Source organism: Petromyzon marinus, chromosome 11, assembly GCF_048934315.1.
Source record: "Petromyzon marinus isolate PM22_M1 ecotype Great Lakes invasive population chromosome 11, UKy_Petmar_22M1.pri1.0, whole genome shotgun sequence".
In the NCBI taxonomy this organism is placed as follows: Eukaryota; Metazoa; Chordata; class Hyperoartia; order Petromyzontiformes; family Petromyzontidae; genus Petromyzon; species Petromyzon marinus.
Genome location: NC_133677.1, coordinates 8,833,056 through 8,855,174, shown reverse-complemented (window position 1 = coordinate 8,855,174; position 22,119 = coordinate 8,833,056). Strand labels below are relative to the sequence as shown.

General features: G+C 43.1%; 1 protein-coding gene across 1 annotated transcript; it reads left to right on the top strand.

Annotated features, from left to right (window-relative positions):
* Window positions 1-47: 47 nt before the first annotated feature.
* On the top strand, window positions 48-22,116 carry LOC116941246 (uncharacterized). The gene is made up of 10 exons (XM_076066358.1): window positions 48-1,642; window positions 3,766-3,887; window positions 6,443-6,577; window positions 9,335-9,389; window positions 13,274-13,497; window positions 14,800-14,901; window positions 15,727-15,859; window positions 16,746-16,844; window positions 18,202-18,345; window positions 21,987-22,116. The coding sequence occupies exons 1-10, from the start codon at window positions 1,565-1,567 to the stop codon at window positions 22,080-22,082; spliced, it is 1,188 nt and encodes a 395-aa protein (XP_075922473.1). The 5' UTR covers window positions 48-1,564; the 3' UTR covers window positions 22,083-22,116.
* Window positions 22,117-22,119: the final 3 nt, after the last annotated feature.

Here is a 22,119-nt window from a genome sequence, read left to right as displayed (position 1 = left end):
CTTAGATACTGTGTATTTCGGGTGGCCCAATGAGTTTTAACCTTCCTAGTTGAGCTAAAATACTTGAAAGTGATATGCAGGAGCGCTGTCATAGAACTTTTGTAACTAGCTACAGTCATGTATTAAAAGTCTCCTGGTGCATCAATCCTTCAACTAATTTCTTCATACTCTTTGGTTCTTTCGGTAAAGTCACGAAGGTATAAAGTAAAATAAATCATGACGTTTCCATCGCAACACAAGCGGTCGTCCTCGGGCGGAAAAAATATAATCCAGCAGTGGAAGTGCTGAACTCATTTCTTCATTTAGATTTTTTTTGTCTTTCCCCCCCCGCCAAATTTTATGCAAATTTCCCGCTCGGTGTTGTGTCATGAGATGTATTATTTAGAGCAGTACAACCCTGCATATTTGAGAAAAGCCTACGGAAGTGAATACTGCTGAGCTACAAAATCACTTTAAATAACCGTTGGTTCACGTAATACGATGGGAAAGGCAAGTAACTTTCATTCCACGACAGACCTATTATTCTAATACTCTGGAGTTTAAAAACAAGCCCGTGGATAATTATGGTGAAGACACGAAGAAAGAATAACAACGTCATCCTTCACGTCGTCAAGACCCGACCACACCTTGCAAGTCACCAGCTGCTTGGCTGTTGTGTCGTCAGCTGCTGTCTTCGCCGTTCGAGAAACTGTCGACGACTGCACATACCCCAGAAGATTGCTATTCGTCTGCTGTTGTCACCTCAATGCCAGCGTGAGGCACCATGTGCTGCATACTGAAAGCTGATTGCCTTTGTTGCGTTGTTTGCCTTATCAATCATCACATTGTGTACAGGGTTACACTTTATTGACCTCATTTGTTGTTTATTTTCCCTTTTAAGGCCACAGAGCGTTACTCACGAATGTGTTGATTGTTTTTGTTATTTGTGCTTTGTGCACCATTGCAACAGAGGATCACCAAATAATGTATTTAGCGACAAGAGCGCTTTAGTTTTTTGGGTTGTGTCTTTAAATAGTTGAGATATCCTAAAAAGTACCTTTTCGTTTAGATCATCTTTCAGCCATGATCAATCCACTGCTAGATGAAACCCTCTCTAAGCCGCCGCCATCTCATTGCGTGACGTGATAATCCACATTTTGTGTTCGAGCAATATTTAACTTCACGATTCTCATTAACATTAATGTTAAATATATTGCATGTGACTGACTTGACAAGTATAAGGTAAGATGTATTGATGAATAGGGCTTTTAAAACTAGCTTTGCAACATTCTGATATGATGACCACTGGACTTCACGAGGAAGTTAAGTGACGCACATGCCAAGTCTCTTCTCCTGCTTTGCTTTGACCAACACACTTGTGAATTGACCACGTTCAGGTAAGGAACGCGTACAATGTGATTTAATTATGTATCTTCTAAACACGCAAGACCAAAATATTAATATAGTATGCATTATGCCGGAATGTTCACGGTGCCTTAATAAAAAAATGCTTAATCATTCCATAATGTGTTGGATTTTATCAACTCGTATTTTCTCCAGCAGTTATTTGCACACGTTTTGAGCGATGGCTTTGCCAAGTATCTTGATGAGTGGCAAGTTATGGAAGTCCCCACCTCAAGACCAAATGATCTTCAGAAATAAGGTGAGTGCCCAATGTCATCGCTTACTGATGGGGCCTTGGAGCATTAAATATACTGCTCAGCATCAATATTCTGAGCAGTATAGATTAATTCATCGCTTCAGACCACATGCATGCTTAACACTTACTGAGACTGTCGGGCGATGGATTTGTTACTATTTATAAACACAGCAAATAGTTTTTATATACTCATGTGTGTTACACTTGTCTCACTAGTGTAACGTGTTATGTATACACACATTTAAATGCCTCATACAAAGGGCACAGATCCAATACATCTTTATTTTACGTGCCAATGTCGTGTATCCATAGTATGCGTCTGCTGTAATCTGCACTGATGTTTTACTTTAGTGAGGGCGATATTGGCACGTTAAATACAGATTTATTGATGGATCTGTGCCCTTTGTATGAGGCACTGTGAAATGTGTGTACACATAACACGTACGCTTTCGCGACCATTGCCATGATTCATTTTGTTTAGGGTCAGCGTGACTATAATACCTCCTCCGTTTAACAATTTGGGTACATACTGTACGACGTTTCGCTGGTAGTTACAACAGGCATCATCAGGCGATCAGGAGCTCAATCCCAGCCAAAAGTTGCACCCAATTGTTAAATGTTTGTGACTTGCCTCTCCAGCATACCGGTGTGCCGAAGCAACGCAAATTGTCGCGTCTGTTCACGCGACAGCTTTATTCATTTAGCCGAGTCGGGTGGAGGAGGGTCTACGACACACATTGGTGTGCGTAAGTCTCCACAGTACACGCCAAGACGCTGTGCGTGAAAGCTTTTGAGGTTGTAATATGCATCGTGGGCACATGCTCACTGAGAAAGAAGAATCACATCGGTGCACTTTTTTTTTACATGAGCACTGTATATAAAATGATAACTTATTGACCCTGCACAGACATTCAATTTCATTTTCTGGTAGGAACCTCTTGGTTACACCACCAGCCCACAGGGGATTATTGTGTCCGTCAGTCGTGAATCCAAAAATGGGAGGGGTGGGGCTGGGTGGAGAGGGGAGGGTGGGGAGGGGCTGGGTGGGGAGGGTGGGGCTGGGTGGGGAGGGTGGGGAGGGGCTGGGTGTGGGAGGGTGGGGAGGGGCTAGGTCGGGCTGGGTGGGGGGTGGGAGGGGTGGGGCTGGGTGGGGGGTGGGAGGGGTGGGGCTGGGTGGGGAGGGGCTGGTCACCCCGTGGTGCCCTTATAAAACTCAACGTTTAACCTACTCACGCCGGCTTGTGCCCGTTCTCACAGTCGGGCATATTTGCGGAATACACCACGTGGTGGTGCCGCCGTTGACCCTGGCTATTGACCGAGCAACCCGACGTTCCTACCAGCTCCCTCCGCAGGAGAATGTGTACTTGCCATAGTTTGTCCTCTCCTTGGAACAAAACCGTACACATATGCTTCGGTATATATATATTTTTTGCATAATCTTGTCCTATGTTGACATTAAATCGTAAGAATAACAATTTTCAAACGGGCTCTGAAGAGCAGATGTTGCCAATCTGATAAATCTTGCATACAGGCTGCTTCATGGCATAAAATGTAAAAAATCACCACCAAACAGTGGCTTTCAAATACATTTCCCTTTTACCCGGTCATGTGGGCACACACACAGACACACGCCGTTATGAAACGACCAGTCAAGGTTGACCACATGACCGAGTAAATGAACTTGTGTATTTAACGCCGTGCTTAAATGATTCCAGGTCTGTCCGGGTCTGTAACCTGGGGAAATATTTCTGCATCCGGCACATTACATCCAGTATACCTTTCAGCAAAGTTGTGGCTGCTTGTCACATGCCTCGTCCAACAACAACCGCCATTCGCCACTAAGTGGGGGGTGACTTCACCACGACGCTTGTGCCAGGCTACGTGCACCTTTAACGCTACTTGAAGTGTCGAACGCCCGCTGGCAGGAGGTCACGGGACAGACCCAGCAGGTGACATGGGTTGACTGACTGAGATGACTGGCCGATGTACCAGCCGTGCCCCCTACTATGCATAGTCCAGTCGACCTGCGACATGGAAAATATTCGGTGAGAGATTATGCCCTTATGAAAAGACAAGATTCGTATGCTGATGTACATGTAACACGTGTTACACTGCTTTGCATGCAGGGCAGCTGGAAAAACAGGTACTTTGTGCTTCGAGACTTCGGTTATCAGTGCTTGCTGGAGTATTACGAGAGCGAAAGCCACTTCGTCACCAACCAATCGCTTGGAATCATTTCCATGTCAAGGTTTGGAGCCGACACACGTCAATGCCAGGCTGTGTCCATGCATTGTGTACATTCACACAGTCATTTGTTTGCAGTGCACACGGCGAGTATAGCAAAACTATAAAAAAACACTGCTCTCGTGGACTCCAATAACCAGTTGAGTCGGTCTAAACACACAACAAGATGCGTTAATTATGGCAGATGGTGTTGATATGGACTTCGGGGTTTATTGAGAAGTGATCAAACTTAAATTTATGGTAAATATTCCGTGACGGCTGATATGATCGACAAGCTGGAATTGGATGTTATCGCTCACGCTGTAAATTGTAGCAACGTTTTCCCTTTCTAGAAGACCTTGATTTTCCTGACTGCAGTTTGAAGTTAGTGACACGTATTTAAAACAATATATCTGTCGAGCGATTCATTTCGGTATTTGCCAATCTTATTAGTTTTAGGATCATCCTGAATTTAACACGTAGGCTTTCGCAACCAATATCATCCATAATAGAGGTTTTTGTGGGGGTTAGATCGTACTCCGATTGTAAATGTTGTGGCTTGGCTCTCCAACACACCGGTGTGCTGTACTAGTGACGAATTGGTCACGTTCTGTTTACGTGACAACCCTTACTAGTTGGCTGTGTCGGGTTTTAACGACACATTTATATATTTACGCGATCTAACCCAAAAAAACCTCATTGATCCTGAGGTTTTTTTTTACACATTAGCCGAGCTCAGACATTAAGGCCCAAAACACCAAGTGTCCAGCAACAACAGACAACACTATCAAAGTTATCATAGATAAGTCACCATTTTACTTTAGTCCAATTGCTTGTATACAGATACAATCTCCCTCCATCCATCACACCACCCCCCCCTATTCACCCCTGTTCACCTCGTAACACAATTGATCTTTCTATGGTTCTTGTGCAATAAGTACAGAGCGATGGCTGTGGTGTTTTCTTCCGAGCGTTCCAATAAAAGTATCAATGGTCCATTAGGGTGACGCCACAATCGGGCGCAGTTTAACGTCATAGCCAAGACAACAAAGTAAAATATTTCACAATTCACCTTTGAAACGTAAGGGCTTGGCGTACTTTCCCTGACATTTAACATTCTGACATCCTCATACTTCTTACCTCAATGTGTACACATGCTGTGGCTGAAATGTATTTTTGTTTACAGGCATTTGAAAGTTAATATTGAATACGATCCAAGTGATTTGATCCGAACATATGGGTTTCAATCACCTTCATGTTTGGAATCAGCGATGGACCAGACATCGATGTTGAATTCACAATGGTGCATTCTTGTGATCTATTTCAGGAGAGATTACAGTTGTTATTATCTGTATTCTTAAATTGTTTCAACCTGACTGATCAGTGCGGAATGAATTTAAATGTGAATTCATTTATTTTAAGACCTGGAAAGAGCACTTTGATACCATAATTATCCATTTCAAGGTAGACCTGAATGAAATAAATTCGTAATTACAGCATAGGTTCTAACACTGCATATGAAAACAACGAGTTAAACCAAATAACATGACAGCAAACATCGTAATAGAAAAAGGTAAGAGTGCCGCATATAGAATTCCAGAATTAAACATAATAACAGCAAACAGAACATATCTGTTTAAGGCACACAAATTGAAAGCACAATAAAGTAAAGTATTTTTGGTTTAAAGCTTTTGTGACTGCAGGGATTCATATTCTTGGTTCTTTCGGTAAAGTCACGTAGAAGGGAAACAATAAAATTCTCACGACGTTTCGGCACTCTTACCTTTTTCTATACAAACACAGAGACAATTTCAACCGAGAAGATGGATTCTGGCTTAGCAATCATTGGAAGGATTTGATAAACCATTTCAGGTCTTAATTGATTGTTCACGCTTACGGTGGCTTTCAGACCGCATCCATTATTTTCATCTCCCCTCTCCTCTTTTCCGAACATAGATGGACTCGTCCATCTGAACAAACTGTCAAATCGCTCTCCGTGATGCTAACGTTAAAAAACACCACTTTTTTCAAATTTTCTTGCTGTGGTTTTCACACCTGATGATGATTGCTTGTGTTGCAGTCGAAACGTCGTGAGAATTTTATTGTTTTATATTTTATTATTTTAAAGTAAAGTATTTTCTCAAGGATAATTATTTAAGGCAGACTGACACCAAAATACTAAAACAGAGTGGAGCGAGAGCAAGCAGCCCATGCTTTTGGAACATTAAAAAAATAAACAGCATACCGGTGTGCTGAGAGAAGAAAGTTTTCAATCATTGCATATTATTGTAACATGGGGATTTAATTAACATATATTGACAAATAAAGATGAACAGTACACAAAGCATGTACAGATGCATCCTGAGTATTACACTGAGATACATACAGAAGGAGGAAACATGGATCAGAGAACAAAGAATTAAAGATTTGTGGCCTTGGGCAGGACAAATCACTCACCAAAAGAATGAAGGCTAAAGCCTCTGCGTTCTGTATTACCTTCTCACTGATACCTCGACGTAGATTGCCAACGCGGAAACATTTCTCCATTGATGTATTATGTGCTGCGCTATTAATGTGCAGCATTGAAGATATAGAAGTCAATCCGGAGAAGAACCCAAAGTGGTCGGTTGTAAAGGCCGTGATGCTGCACGACCCGGGGGACGCCGTGTTGTTCTTCAAGGTCTACAAGCGTCAGTACTTCCTCGTTGGCAGCAGGTAAGGAGGAAAAGTACTCGTAAAGACCCAACATAGCTATGAAGAAACCAGTTGTATGTGAACTCAAATAAAACTGTAAATAAGTATGCATAATGCTTCTTGGGTAGGGTTGCCACCTCTTTGGTTTTCCAGGAATATTTAGTTTTTTTGACGGAGCTGTCTTGGGAAATCTGTAAGGCTTTCGTGTGACATAAAAAGTCCCAGTTTTTGTCAGTTGCATAATTATAGTTATGAGATACCACTCGAGGCAATTCCTGGGTCGTGTTTGTACGTCAGAGGTGGCAACTCTATTCCTGAGGCAGCATCACATAATTACACGACCATTAATTTGCTGCAATTTTATGGAGCCTCACAGTTCACTTGTGGGCACCTCACCCATACAACGTTCGGCATCGTTAACTCATCATAATAATTCTGGCGAATTGCCCGATGATGCTGGATGTAATTACCAGCGAAACGTCGTACTCAAACTGTAAATGTTGTGGATTCAATCTTCAACTCACCGGTGGGCTAAAGTAGTGAACTATTTGTCTTTTGTCAACGTGACATTTTTTTACTGTTTGGCCGTGTCGAGTGGTGGAGGGTTACGACACATTTATAAATAACGCGATCTAACCCAAAAACCTTAATTATGAATAATATTAGTCGCGAAAGCCTACGTGTTAAACTGATCGTTAACTCTGTATGGCTGCTTGATATGCCTAACTGATGATTCCTTCTGTGGGTGAAATAACTTTTACAGTCTTGATAATAATGCTATATGAAGTAGCATTAACGTTAAATTAGAAATATGGTATAACAGTGGATTAATATTTATCTGAAAACTGGTTCTTGTGACTATGATTCGAATACAGTGGTACCCCGGAGATCGAACTTAATTCGTTCCAGAAGGCCATTCGAACACCGATTTGTTCGAACACCGAATTAATTTTCCCCATAAGAATGAATGTAAATGACATTAATTGGTTCTAGACTCAAGAAATCTCTAATTATAAAGCATTTTTACACGAAGTTTACAGTAATTCCATGCATGCAATCATACAACAAAAAACAAGAAACACAATAAATAATTGGAATAAATGAATAAATATATGGAGAGTTGATGGCTTGAGTGGAAGGTGGTGAGGAGGATGAGGTGGTGGTGTTATTGTTTGGAAGGGGAGTCCCCTTTGTCTGGGCAAGTGTCATGCACGCTGCTGCCACCACGCGTCTCAGCCGTGTACAGGTTATTTCAAGTCGTGATTGCCCGTTCAAGTCGCGATTGCCCCGTTCGACCTCCGAATTTCGTTCTGTTTCCGGGGGAAAAAATGTTCGGAATTATGGTTCGAACACCGATTTGTTCGAGTTCTGGTGCGTTCGATCCCCGAGGTTCTACTGTATATTGTTTGTTTAAGCACCTGCAATGCATGTTCAAATGTAGCATCGTTAAGTTAGTATACATAATGCAAGAAAAATAATTTGCAATATTGGTAAGGTCATGTAATTCTCACGACGTTTCGACTGCAACACAAGCAATCATCATCAGGTGTGAAAACCACAACAAGAAAATTTCAAAAAAGTGGCGGTTATTTTTAACGTTAGCACCACGGAGAGAGATTTCACAGTTTGTTCAGATGGACGAGTCCATCTATGTTCGGAAAAGAGGGGGGAGACGAAAAATAGGGATGCGGTCTTTTCCGAACATAGATGGACTCGTCCATCTGAACAAACTGTCAAATCTCTCTCCGTGGTGCTAACGTTAAAAATAACCGCCACTTTTTCAAATTTTCTTGTTGTGGTTTTCACACCTGATGATGATTGCTTGTGTTGCAGTCGAAACGTCGTGAGAATTTTATTGTTTTATATTTGTATTATTTGTTTCCCTTCTACGTGACTTTACCAAAAGAACCAAGAATATGAATCCCTGCAGTCACGAAAGCTTTAAATAAAAAAATAAAAGGTCAAGTAAATTTACTTTTTGTTCAACATGTATGAGAAGTCTTGACTTCAAGCTTTCGTGACTGCAGGAATTCACATTATTTGGGTCTTTCAGTAAAGCCACGTAGACAGAAAAAAAATAACAAAAAACATCGACGTTTCGATCACAACACAAGCGGTCGTCTTCAGGAAAAGAGGGGTTAGCTTCTAAAGACAACTGCTTATAAAGGTTTAAAATGGGCATAGCCCAAATGTCAGCAGCCATGGCCAATGAAAGTGGTGGGCAGCGACCGCCACAAGCAGGTGAGATGAAGTGAGATATGCAAAAATCAATCGTGCACTTTATATAGTAGAACAGGGTGGTTATTTACTGACTGCAATAAAAAAACCGTTGGCCCCACTGTTGTGTGGCAGACGGCGTCTCTCTCAAATTCACTCTGAATAGTGGAATGGGCAGCAGGATGGCGCAGTGGTATAATACTTGTCACTCGTAGCAAGAAGGGATCTAGGTTCAATACCCAACTCGGGTGTTTTTTTTTTCTGCTTGGCATCTGCACGTACTCCCCGTGATCTCTATGAGTTTCTTCCGAGTTCTCCAGTTTCCCTCCCATAGCTAAAACAAAAAAGCAATACACATACACAATGTAACCGGCGTTGACCAAACATCCCAACGCTTAAAATTTGCTCAATTGCTCAATATCACCTGTACAGCCAACAACGTGGCAAGACCATTCTGAAAAAAAAACCGTCTGCTTTGTGGTGCATTCACGTCGCAGTCTCTGTGTCAGACTTACCAATGGCTCGCCCAGTGAGTGCTATTTGTTGTGACATGCTTCACAGGAGGGACATCGATAAGTGGATGCAGAAGCTAAAAGAGGTCCGTACGCCGCTCCATGTAAGTGTCACAAAGTCTCCGCACACCGCGCGACCAACAACGCACATTCGCAGGAGGGCTTGATTACGCCGAGCCAGCTGAGCGTGGCAGCTGCTCGGTTTGTCTTCAGGGTGGAGTCGTGAGCGGCGGCTTGGGCTTCGGCCAATGTAAAGTCGCGGGAGAATCAACAGCAGCAAAGTTGGAAATGAAAGTAACAAAAAAAACACATAGTGTGTGATTAGTTTTCTATGAATGAATGACAAAATTCAGAACAGGTTTCGTAAATGAGTTTGTTTTTTACTTTTAAGTGAATCTGAATTTCTTACGCAAAGTGCGTACAGTGAGGGGAAAAAGTATTTTATCCCCTGCTGATTTTGTACGTTTGCCCACTGACAAAGAAATGATCAGTCTATAATTTTAATGGTAGGTTTATTTGAACAGTGAGAGACACAATAACAACAAAAAAATCCAGAAAAACGCATGTCAATAATGTTATAAATGTATTTGCATTTTAATGAGGGAAATAAGTATTTGACCCCCTCTCAATCAGATTTCTGGCTCCCAGGTGTCTTTTATACAGGTAACGAGCTGAGATTAGAAGCACACTCTTAAAGGGAGTGCTCCTAATCTCAGCTTGTTACCTGTATAAAAGACACCTGTCCACAGACGCAATCAATCAATCAGATTCGAAACTCTCCACCATGGCCAAGACCAAAACGCTCTCCAAGGATGTCAGGGACAAGATTGTAGACCCACACAAGGCTGGAATGGGCTACAAGACCTTTGCCAAGCAGCTTGGTGAGAAGGTGACAACAGCTGGTGCGATTATTCGCAAATGGAAGAAACACAAAAGAACTGTCAATCTCCCTCGACCTGGGGCTCCATGCAAGATCTCACCTCGTGGAGTTGCAATGATCATGAGAACGGTGAGGAATCAGCCCAGAACTACACGGGAGGATCTTGTCAATGATCTCAAGGCAGCTGGGACCATAGTCACAAATAAAACAATTGGTAACACACTACGCCGTGAAGGACTGAAATCCTGCAGCGCCCGCAAGGTCCCCCTGCTCAAGAAAGCACATATACATGCCCGTCTGAAGTTTGCCAATGAACATCTGAATGATTCAGAGGACAACTGGGTGAAAGTGTTGTGGTCAGATGAGACCAAAATGGAGCTCTTTGGCATCAACTCAACTCGCCGTGTTTGGAGGAGGAGGAATGCTGCCTATGACCCCAAGAACACCATCCCCACCGTCAAACATGGAGGTAGAAACATTATGCTTTGGGGGTGTTTTTCTACAAAGGGGACAGGACAACTTCACCGCATCAAAGGGACGATGGACGGGGCCATCTACCGTCAAATCTTGGGTGAGAACCTCCTTCCCTCAGCCAGGGCATTGAAAATGGGTCGTGGATGGGTATTCCAGCATGACGATGACCCAAAACACACGGCCAAAGGCAACAAAGGAGTGGCTCAAGAAGAAGCACATTCAGGTCCTGGCGTGGCCTAGCCAATCTCCAGCCCTTAATCCCATAGAAAATCTGTGGAGGGAGCTGAAGGTTCGAGTTGCCAAACGTCAGCCTCGAAACCTTAATGACTTGGAGAAGATCTGCAAAGAGGAGTGGGACAAAATCCCTCCTGAGATGTGTGCAAACCTGGTGGCCAACTACAAGAAACGTCTGACCTCTGTGATTGCCAACAAGGGTTTTGCCACCAAGTACTAAGTCATGTTTTGCAGAGGGGTCAAATACTTATTTCCCTCATTAAAATGCAAATCAATGTATAACATTTTTGACATGCGTTTTTCTGGATTTTGTTGTTGTTATTCTGTCTCTCACTGTTCAAATAAACCTACCATTAAAATTATAGACTGATCATTTCTTTGTCAGTGGGCAAACGTACAAAATCAGCAGGGGATCAAATACTTTTTCCCCTCACTGTAGCCAACCGTGCTAATAGGAGGTGCGTGATGCGTGTCCTGAGAAAGAGAGATACACACGGCCTAGATATATAGATCTACGAGCTAATAATCATTGTTTGTATAAATATACACAGTATACGTCTTTCAGCTCATGGAGTATCATACTATGTTAGAAAAACAAAGTTTTGCTGAGTGGAGGGAGGGACTCACGGTTACGTCCAAGGGACGTGCGGTCTTCGAGTATCAAACAATACAAATAACAATGTTCAGCTCCTTATCAATCACCTGCTGGACGGAGGCCTCTCTACACCATGTCAATCATGTTGGGTGTTTGACCATACTTCACCACACTGGTCTCAGTGCAGGTTGGTGAAGGGGTGCCAAAAAAGGGGGCCAGTTCAGACGTCACTCGCCACACTGACATCAGCCACAGGCAGGAAGCAAGCTCAGGTCACAGGGTTCAGAAGTGCTGTGCGCAGACACACTGGCACCACCTCTAGACCCCAGGCTATATTAAGAATATTAAAATGGATATTTAGTCTGGCTATGGAAATGTCAAGAGTATTTGATGCCATGAAACAATGTATCAAAGATTTCAACTTCTAAAATGTACCCGTTTATTTATTGTGTTTTAAACTCTGTGCATCAGCGCATGTACTAAACATGTGTGAGATTTAGCACAGCTATCGCGATGTACAGGTGCCAAATTAATGATTTAGCGGTAAACATAGAACTGTGTATGAATTATGTAACATTCAGCACAATTATATGAATGTTGGCAGTCAGGTGCAGATAGGGTAGTCATCAAATCTTTAAATTATAAGAAAAACCCATCATAACGCAAAAATAGCACAATCTGAAAATCCATAACTTTCAAACATATCGCAGAAACGTGTACAATACAGGGTGTTTGAAAAAGATAGACCCGATTTGAAATCGCTATATCTCTGCAACCACGAACTGCCCTTGAATGAAACTCTTACCACTTGAAAGGGGCGGGGCATAGAGAGGGCGGGGCATAGAGAGGGCGGGGCATAGAGTTTCAAATGATTACCGCGAGATGCCTCTCCCAGCGCACAAATAGCCCCAAGCCTCAGTCATTCGCAAGACGGTGACCCCGCAACACAAGGGGCGTTTTGCGTTCTGCAGTTCAGCAAGACTGAATCCGTTATTGCGGTGCAGCTTGCGTTTCAAAGGCGTTTTGGCATTGATCCGCCAATATCAAAAGCATGGTAGCACAAAAAAACGTGTCGAATCTGGATGACCTCAAAAACAGAATCACGGCGGCGGTGACTTCAGAGGAAGAAGACACTTTGAGAGGCGTTTGGGACGAATTAAACTATCGTCTGTACAGCAGGTGGAGGGCACATAGAGCATTTATAAAATGGGTCAGTAAAATGTGATAACTCATTAAACCGTTTGTAACTTTGTGTGTAATTGTGACATGTTGCCATCGTGAAGTATACTGTTTTGAAATTGGGTCCATCTTTTAAAAAAAAACACCCTGTATTTTAACTGCAATACAGTTCTTCTGGCGATGCTGATGGTTTATTATAAAATGTACAAATGTAAAAGTGTACACATTTGTGAGCATGTTGCTTGAAACATATGGCAGTGTGACGGTAAAGCCATAACTAAAGCAAACATGCATAGCCTTCGGTTTGTTCTGAGCCAGAACTAAAATTGGTACCACTTAAGGTAGCAAAACTTGATTAGTACCGATGCATTTATGTGGATAATGAGAGTCAATTATTTCATAACCCCACCCATTATCACATAATTCACCTTTGTTGGTCACGTTAACAATTTGGAACCACTCAACTTCTGGCACCTGAGGTGGTACCAACAAGCAAAATATCTATCCTGGGCTCATGGACAAATATGGTGGAAGAGAACTAGTTCCCAACAGTCATATCGTGTAAAAACCATGCAAACATTAACAACAACGACGCTTTTCTCCGATTTACTTTTCACAATTATAAGCCCATACTCTACCATGAAGACACGAAGGACAATGAAATCAGCATCCTGTCTAAATCAAGCAACCAATCAATCTTGTGGGCAATGGACAAGCTCAGCATTGATAAGGAGTTTGCAGCAGGCCAGCCAAAAGAAAGTGACAAGGAGTCGTCAAGCCCAATGCAAACCAGTGCTGCTGCTGAGCATACCGACCCCGGACAGTCTTGGAAGGTTTCCGACTGCTACAGGTGAGGTGATTTATGGGGTGGTGACACGGCTCAGCGGTGAAGTAGCGTGTTTACCACTGTTGTACGTATATATGTTGAACTTCTTTCACACCGTACATAGCCGACTGCTCTAATAGGAGGTGCGGGGGAAAGGACAACAAACTAAACACAAAAGCAGTTCTAAATAAATTAGTTTTCAATCTAGATTTAAAAGTGCATAGCTGCAGTTCCTTCATAATATCGGAAGGAAGAGCGTTCCAGACGTACCGCAGAAGAAGCACACCTGAAAGCATGCGATGCAGCGACTATGTTTGTTCGATGGTTAGCCAAAAGCTGCTGCAAGGATGACCGGAGTTCTCGAGATGGTTCATGCTCCTTGACGAGATAAGCATGGTATTGTGGCTCATTTGTGGCAAGCGCTTTGCGTGTAATGAGTGCGACTTTATAATGTATTCGTTCGGCAACTAGAAGCCAATGCAGCTGGGTGTGCACTGGACGGACACGGTCAGATCCTGCAGTGCCCGTCACAACACGTCCTAAAGAATTTTGTACACGTGGCTTGCGGGGACCCTCATTCAGCAGTCATTGTTGTTCCATCCTTTGAGTCAGGAGACGCTCTTCACTTTTGATTCGAAACAGCAAACACAAATAATTACCAGGAAACTGTAATAGATGCACGACACGTGTTCATTATTTTTTGTGCGCGTTGTTTTAATTTCAGCCCTTTATCAGTCCACTGGTGGATGAAGGTCTCCCCCATATCGTGTTAGTCACGGGGCGTTGTTTGACCAAACTACTTTACCACGATGGGCAATGCGAGTTGGTGATGTGGGGGGGTTGCCGAGGAGAACCGATCCAAATGTCACTTATCGCTGACGTTAGTTTTGACCGATAAACTCAGGTCGCCCGGATTCATTGCACACTGCACTAACCACATTTCTCCCGCTCCCTGTTCACCATTTATACTTTTCAGAATGGATTTGTGTTGTTGTTTACATTTAGCACTCTACAAAACAACGTGACCCACGACACCACACCGTGGGAAGCGTGACATTTTCAAATATACAATCGCTGATAGAATGTTGACCGTCATGATTTTTGTTTATTTGTTAGGCCTTTCTTTTTTGGGGGCAGTAGGGGAGGGGGGGGGGACACTTCTTATTGGGTTAAATTTTGAACGGATAGTCTCATCAGACATTATTACATCGAATCGACATAATCATTGGTTCACTGCAGCTGAAAGCCCCGTGCTCTTGAGACTGCTAAGTCGTTTACACACACACACAAAACGCGTTCTAAATATTGTATTTCTCTGTCCCACAGGCAGATGAAAAAGGACCAGACTGCACAGCTGATCACTGTCAAGGTCAACCGCAGTGATGTCCTTGACAACATGTCATTTTCTGAATACAATGGCAGATTATAGTAAGTTGATAGGGGCCGTCCATAAATGACGTCACGCACCTAGGGGGGGTGGGGTCAGACATTTGTGACGATGTGTGACGAGGGAGGGGGCGGGGGTTGAGAAATGTGACGTCAAATCAAAATGCGCAACTTTAAATAAATATAGACAACACGTTCTACTTAATTAAATAGACTTTTTAATAAATGTTTTTTCCTACAACATCAGAGTGCAGCGCCACATTAAATACGCACTACAATGGCAATAGTTTGAAGTGATTTGAAGCATGTGTTTTTTTGGGGGGGAGGGCAGAACTTTGTGACGTCATATTTGAGGGGGGTCTGACTTTTTTGACGCCGTGTGATTGGGGGGGGGGGGGTCAAAAATCGTCCAAAATCGCGTGACGTCATTTATGGACGACCCCAATTACCTCCATAACGAGGGTTGCACTGGGGGAACCATACGCAGCTGGGAGATGAAAACCGAGATACACACAGAGACACGGAGATACACACAGAGAGACACTGCCAGCACCACGCCCGGCCACCTTTATCTCCCCAGTGGCGATGTTTACACACCGCACCATGTACTCATTTGAGTCGACTTAGAGGAGGGCCTGGACAGATTCAGGTAATCGTCACTGGTGTTGGCCGTGAGCGGGAATTGAATCGGGTCGGCGGGTTCAGAGTGCAGTGCGCTAACCGCGACACCACCGCTCCCCACACACACACACAGACACGGAGATATGCACACACAGAGACACAGATATACATCACCGTCAGTTTGTTTAATTTTTCAAACCTAGCCAAACAGGTATTAAACTGTACATCTCTGTTGGGTGTGCGCAGCATTCTGGTAATCAGGGAGGCATCAGAAATAAAGGAACTGCACTTTGGTGATGAAATTCTGGCCGTGAATGACCTGAGACCCAGAAACGCCGAAGACATAAAGCGTTTTACTTCCCAGTGCATCAAGGAGGAGGTATGACTTTTGTATCCACTGCAGCGATACATAATGAGTGCTATAACATTGTTATTAACTTTAAAGTTAAGCATAGTAATTAAAATTATAATTTAAAAGGCTGTAATATCATGCACATTATTATTATAATAATCTGTATTTACTGAAGAATGCCTCGCTGAGCCACCCGGCATTTGTCCAGGAGGGTCCTGCATTGGGATGTTTGGTCAATGCCATGCATGAGTGGCTCCAGGGTCAGATGATGTTTTTATACTGGAATACTCCTATGAGCTATACAGCTCTTTTTCACACATTTCCAGTAGGGGCGGTTCAGAAAGTTGTAACTCACATTTGTCAATAACAGTGTGGCCTTCCAAATAAAAAGCATATAATAGGCGACGTTTCGGGCAATGGCCCTTCTTCACAGCACATAGAAGAGGCCAGACAGGTAGTGTGGCCTCTCCATGCGCTGTGCAGAATGGGTTTTAGAAGTTGGGAGTGATGTGTGCGTAATCAAAGCTCCCCCATAGGTTCCATAATCCATCACTAAGATGCACTTCCGTGTCTGACCATCTCGTGGCCCAAGGCTACAACACCTGGTTATCCCCAGGCAATCTCGCCATCCAAGAACTAAGTAGGTTATGCTACCGAAATCAGACAAAAATTGTGTGCATTAGTGTGATACAGGCATTGGCCACATCTTTGATTTTTCATTTCTTCTATCTGGCATATAGGACATCTTGTGCATTATCGTGAATGTTTATAACATTTTCACATGTACAGTATATTGTATTGTTTCGGTTTGAACAAAATTAGCAGAAATGTCATGAATCAATTTAATCTGGCCAACTTGTTGTTTCTTAATTTTAAACGGTGAATGTTTGTTTGTTAATCTTGCACAATGAAGGTCGCAGTTTCTGTGCGGAGAGTACCACAGGCCGTGATAATTCAGCTGAAAAGACAACGCCAAAATGATCCGTGGGACTTGAGAGTGGAGGGAGCAAAGGTGAGCGTGAGCGCATCTTTGCACTGCATCCACAGCAGCAGGCGTCAGGAGCTGTGAGTGCCCTCTCATGATTACTCAGCGCTAGCCCGAAACATCAATTCTCAAGGTCACCACAGTACACAAAGCAAAGAGAGGAATACATCAAATGTATTATTAAGAGGTCAGTGCAGATGTTCACGCACTGAACTTGCTACTGTGCCACCGGTTACTCCTGGCCGTGGCTAAAGACAGCGGCAAGTGATATCTGCACCAGTCCCTGGCCCCCATTCACCAACCTGCACTGACTAGTGCGGTGAAGTATGGTAAAAACAACTTATATGACCAACATGAACATGGTGAGCCTTTGATCCAATTTTGATTTGAACAAGGCCGTAAATTATACTTTATTTGTGTGATCGTATCTTTGCTCGATACAGAATATCCATGCAGTGTGCTGAGTTTTCGTGTGGCTAGAGCACAACTGCAGATCGCTAGTTAAACTTTTGGTCGCAGATCCACTCAGCCCTTCATCCCCCTGGGTTAACAAAATGAGTTTCCTTCCTGTGACGTCAATAGCATCTATAGTGCCTCTCCTCATGCCATAGAAATGTAGAATTTCCATCACTAAATCAGTGTTGGGAAACGGAGAGGAGCAATGCCTCATAGTTGGTTCAGCAGGAAACCACTAACTTGTTGTAACTAATCAGTTTTACATGAGTGTTGTTGTAAAATATATAATTATACAGTACAGTGAGAATCCTATCCAATTGGTGTGGGGTGCTAAGCACGATTCCGAGTAGCCGTGTTCATCCGCACATGTACTACTTTTATGTGAGTGGCAAAGCGCGAATAAACACGGTTTATAGGAAGATATCGCCGACACTTCTGGTGACTTCCTCTTATCCTAAATTATGACGGCTTGGATAATGGGAAGCATTTAGTGCGAAGAAAAGAGAAAGAGGAGTTTCGCTGTGTGTACAATTGTGTATGTTCTAGTGTACGTGTGTACAAGCGCACGCGCACCAGCGCCCACTCACAGCACTTGCTCCTATATTCTACAAAAAAAAGTTAACATTGGCCTTTGTGTCTGTGCCTTGTCTAAGACAAAATTGCACAGTTGAGTGAAAACTATTGCACTTACTCAATCAGTTGAGCGCCATGCGCCGGCTAGGGAGACACAATCGTTTAATCACAGAGTACATTCAAATCGATAGATAAGAGGAGGCTTTTGACCTGGTCCTTTCCCTGCCATTGATTGAATGGAATGGACGACAGAGCAAAGCTGCAGGGGGCTACATGTGGGTCAAGGAGCGAGAGTGTTCCACATTCAGTTTTCCTGCGGAGAAACTTGTCACGTTTTCTTTTTTTCCCCGGACAGGTTCTGAGCATCAACCCCAATATGATCGCCAACAAGACAAAGCAAGAGGACATTTCATTTGACGGGAAGCTTGGAGATTTCTGGCAGCTCACAGAGGTCAATTTACACCCTCTTGACATCCTCAAGCCCAAGAATGAAGTGAAGGTAATTTGCTGGTAGCAAACTGGGTTCGATAAGTTAGATTTAAGGTTTCTGCAGCCTTGATTGAAACTCATTTTTAAACGTTATTCTGGTTATGACAGCGTGTGGGACTTCATCACTCATGCAGCCTTCACGTGGCACAATGATAAATCATGGCCAATGCCATCATCAACCCAGCAGCCAAACATCGATCTACAATATCCTGCGCTCCAGAGCAGCGATGCAAGCCACCAGTTATTGCGTAAGTCGCCCTCTTTTTACCAACCACTCCTAATTCGCAATTTGCCTTTGTGAACCATGGAGACCAGGTGAAAGGAGGGCAACAACTGTCTAGTAAACATCAAATCCAATGCCAAGGTTAGCTCAATATCAGCATGTTTCCTGGGTCATGATGAAGTCCCATAGGCAGTCATACCCGTGTAAAGTTTAAAACGGAAAAACAGATTCGTGGTGACGTATTTGGAAAGGCTCTTAAGTCTTTGTTCAAATCGTGCATTACGTAATGGATCGCATACGCACTATGCCAGAGATGGGCAAAGTACGGCCCCCAGGCCGTATACGGCCCGTTGGGCTTTTTAATCCGGCCCGCCGAACTTGTCCAAATATTATTATTATTAAATTAAATTTTACCTTTCTCATGTAATGCCCCCATTTGTCCATTAGATGGCGCACTTTGACCGGGAGTTACGACATGTTTTTGTATTGTTCATGTTCGTGCAATTTGTTAAATTGCCTTGCAAATAAATGCTTTGCTACCTGTTAAAGGCCAAATCCTTTCATGTAATGATTTTTACATGTCATTTATATTAGTTCACACAAACACTCCATCCATCTGTTCCTGGCCCGGCCCCTCTGTCAAATTTTAGAACCCATTGTGGCCCGCGAGTCAAAAAATTTGCCCACCCCTACACTACGCAGTTACACGCTCGTACTTTATTGACGTAATGTTTGTATGCAATACAGTAAAACAGCGCTAAGCCAGACACGGCTAAGATGGGATTCAGGGTGAGCCGGAAAGATGAAGAAAAATGATTAAAATAAACCGGATCATTCCAACGTATAACCCTATCGCTCCACGATTTCAGTAAACATGCAAAGTTAGGTCACCGTTGTTGTCACTGTGGTTAGACCCGTTGGACAAACGTTGCCACAGCGTTTACTGGGATATATCATTGTTTACTGGGATATGATATATAGCTCTATGTTAACATAGCGCCCGTGAGATTCAGCCTCTTCGGGTTATTTCTGTTTGTTTAAGAATCAGCCTCTTGTTTATTAAGTTGAAGAATCGGCCTTCCTCCTCTGCTTTGTGGTGTTGGCATTGACTCAGATAAAATCGTACCGTACACGATTAAAGATTTATAAAGCTCAATTTAACAGTGAATATTTTGTTATCAACTTACTGCATGTTAAGTAAATGTTGAGTTTTTATTTCTTGTAAATCTAATTTAACGGTAATGATATATTATCTAATTATTAGCAGTATGCCGGGCACTGCCATCATGATCGTCTCTCCCTTAGATTATTCCGGCTTCTAGAGGTTTTGCCGTCCTGTGGTTTAAATTACTTCACTTAAGTGCTGTACACGTGCAACATGCTTACCCAGTAAACAACGGCATGTGGTTGGAACCGTTGGGCTAACGTTGTACTGATGTTTCATGTTTACCGAGTAAATAGAACAGACGTGTTGAGACTGCATTTGTAATGCTATTGCATATCGCAATCTGTTCAGGAGTTAAATGCCAATGTTGACGTCTGCTAACTACAGGAGATGTAAAAGTAGTTCACTATATGGTCCATAGTTGTGGTGTGCATGGCCACAGTCGCACCACTCTCTCTAATTTTCCATTCATGAAAGAGATGTGCGCATCGGCCTGTTGATGTTCTGATGCAGTTGATGGTTACACCACCGGTGTCTTTGAGGAGGAATGTCGAAGGCAGGAGGTGCGATGTTTGGGTCTCGAATGTGGTGTTTATTCTGGACGTTCGCGTTCTTGCACTCCGTTCGCCAGTGCTCTTCTGCTTGCGGGTGAACTTCTAGGATGGTAACACGTGGGTGTATTCATATGAAATGAACTCTTTGCTAAAAAAAACATGTCTAGTCAAATATCCAAATAAATCTCGCCGAGTCTTGGTGGGTTTGGGTTTTGTTTTTTCTTCTTGTAGAAATCCCCACTCTAAGATGTCGCACAACACGTGACAAAAACACGTGTACAAGTGAACCGGCTTTCGTGCATTATGTAAAACACCAGCATTTGCTGAACAAATGCAGTGAGCCTCTTGTCTGAGGTCACTGAACATACATTTCCGCTGATGTGACCGTCATACAAAGAGAGATATTCATAATGTTGACGACCACAATGGGATTATATCCTCGTTCCTAAATAAGTATTTTGCATGTGGAAAGATAACGGAAGCACCCGGAAAACAAACACACGCACACTGTATTCATACTAGTATTAATTAAAAAAATATATATGAAGCTCAGCGACCTGTTTGCTTCACTGCCAGCTACCGGCTGCCTCACAGCCCTCTGTGCACGATGAATTCCAAACAAACCAACCAGCCCCGCTTCCAAAGCGTTGCTTTACACACTGAAGCCACTGTGCTGATGTTGTTAATGCCAGTCTTGCCAACTGCGATTTTATCACTATTTTTGTGTTTCCCCTCGTGACTATTTTTTTTGTCAAAACAACCACTGGGAGTGACAAATTTAGTGCCATTTACCGCAAACAAAATGATGTATGATTAGGAGGGCTTCCAGCCGTGCCAAAGATATTGTATCAGTTTACAATGATTAATAATAATCAACTATAGTCAATCAGCAGCTGGATGAAGGCGTTCCCAATGCGTGTTGATCACATGGGCTTTTGATTATACTTCACCACGCTGGTCAGTGCAAATTTGTGTATTGGTAGAGACCCAGAACTGGCTCGGATATCACTTGCCACTGATGTATGCCGTGACTGGGAATCGAATTCGGGTCACCGGATTCATAGCGCATTGCACGAACCGCTGCACGACCACTCGATACTATTTGTAATAAGAGGTTCTGTTGCGTGTAGCAATATGTTCAGGAACTAATGCCAATATTGAGGTCTGCTAGCCACGAGACAACTTGAGAGAGTGAAGCTTTCGTTACTGCAAAGATTCATGCTCTTTGGTTTTTTCGGTGAAGTCACGTAGGTAAAATAAAATAAATGAAAACAACTAAATTAAATCACGACGTTTCGGAGGCAACACAAGCTTCCGTCTTCAAGACGTCTTCAAGACGGAAGCTTGTGTTGCCTCCGAAACGTCGTGATTTAATTTAGTTGTTTTCATTTATTTTATTTTACCTACGTGACTTTACCGAAAAAAACAAAGAGTATTCAGGAGAGAGTCTTTAGTTTTGTTATTAGTTTGTTGAAAGAGTGCAGACTACATGCGTTTACTGTCTGGTCCATAGTTTGTACCGCATAACTACAATATCGCTGTAGAGGTAAAGGGTTTGGTGACATTTTTGACTTTAGAGGCAGTGGTAAATGCAAGGGAGGTCTAACTAGTGACTCTCTGATGTTCGTTTGGCGACTTTCTGCGTTTCGAGAGATGCTAACGCTGCTTTAAGATACCGACGTGCTGTGTGTGTGTGTGCGCGCGTGCAGGATCTGAAAAGAATGCTGGGCACCAAGCTGGAAGCGTGGCTAGTGATTCATCGCGCCAGGTTCATCCGCGATCTCACGGACTCAGCGGCGTGCTGAGAACTTCGCCCCGTGCATCGGTTTGGTGACGGTGACG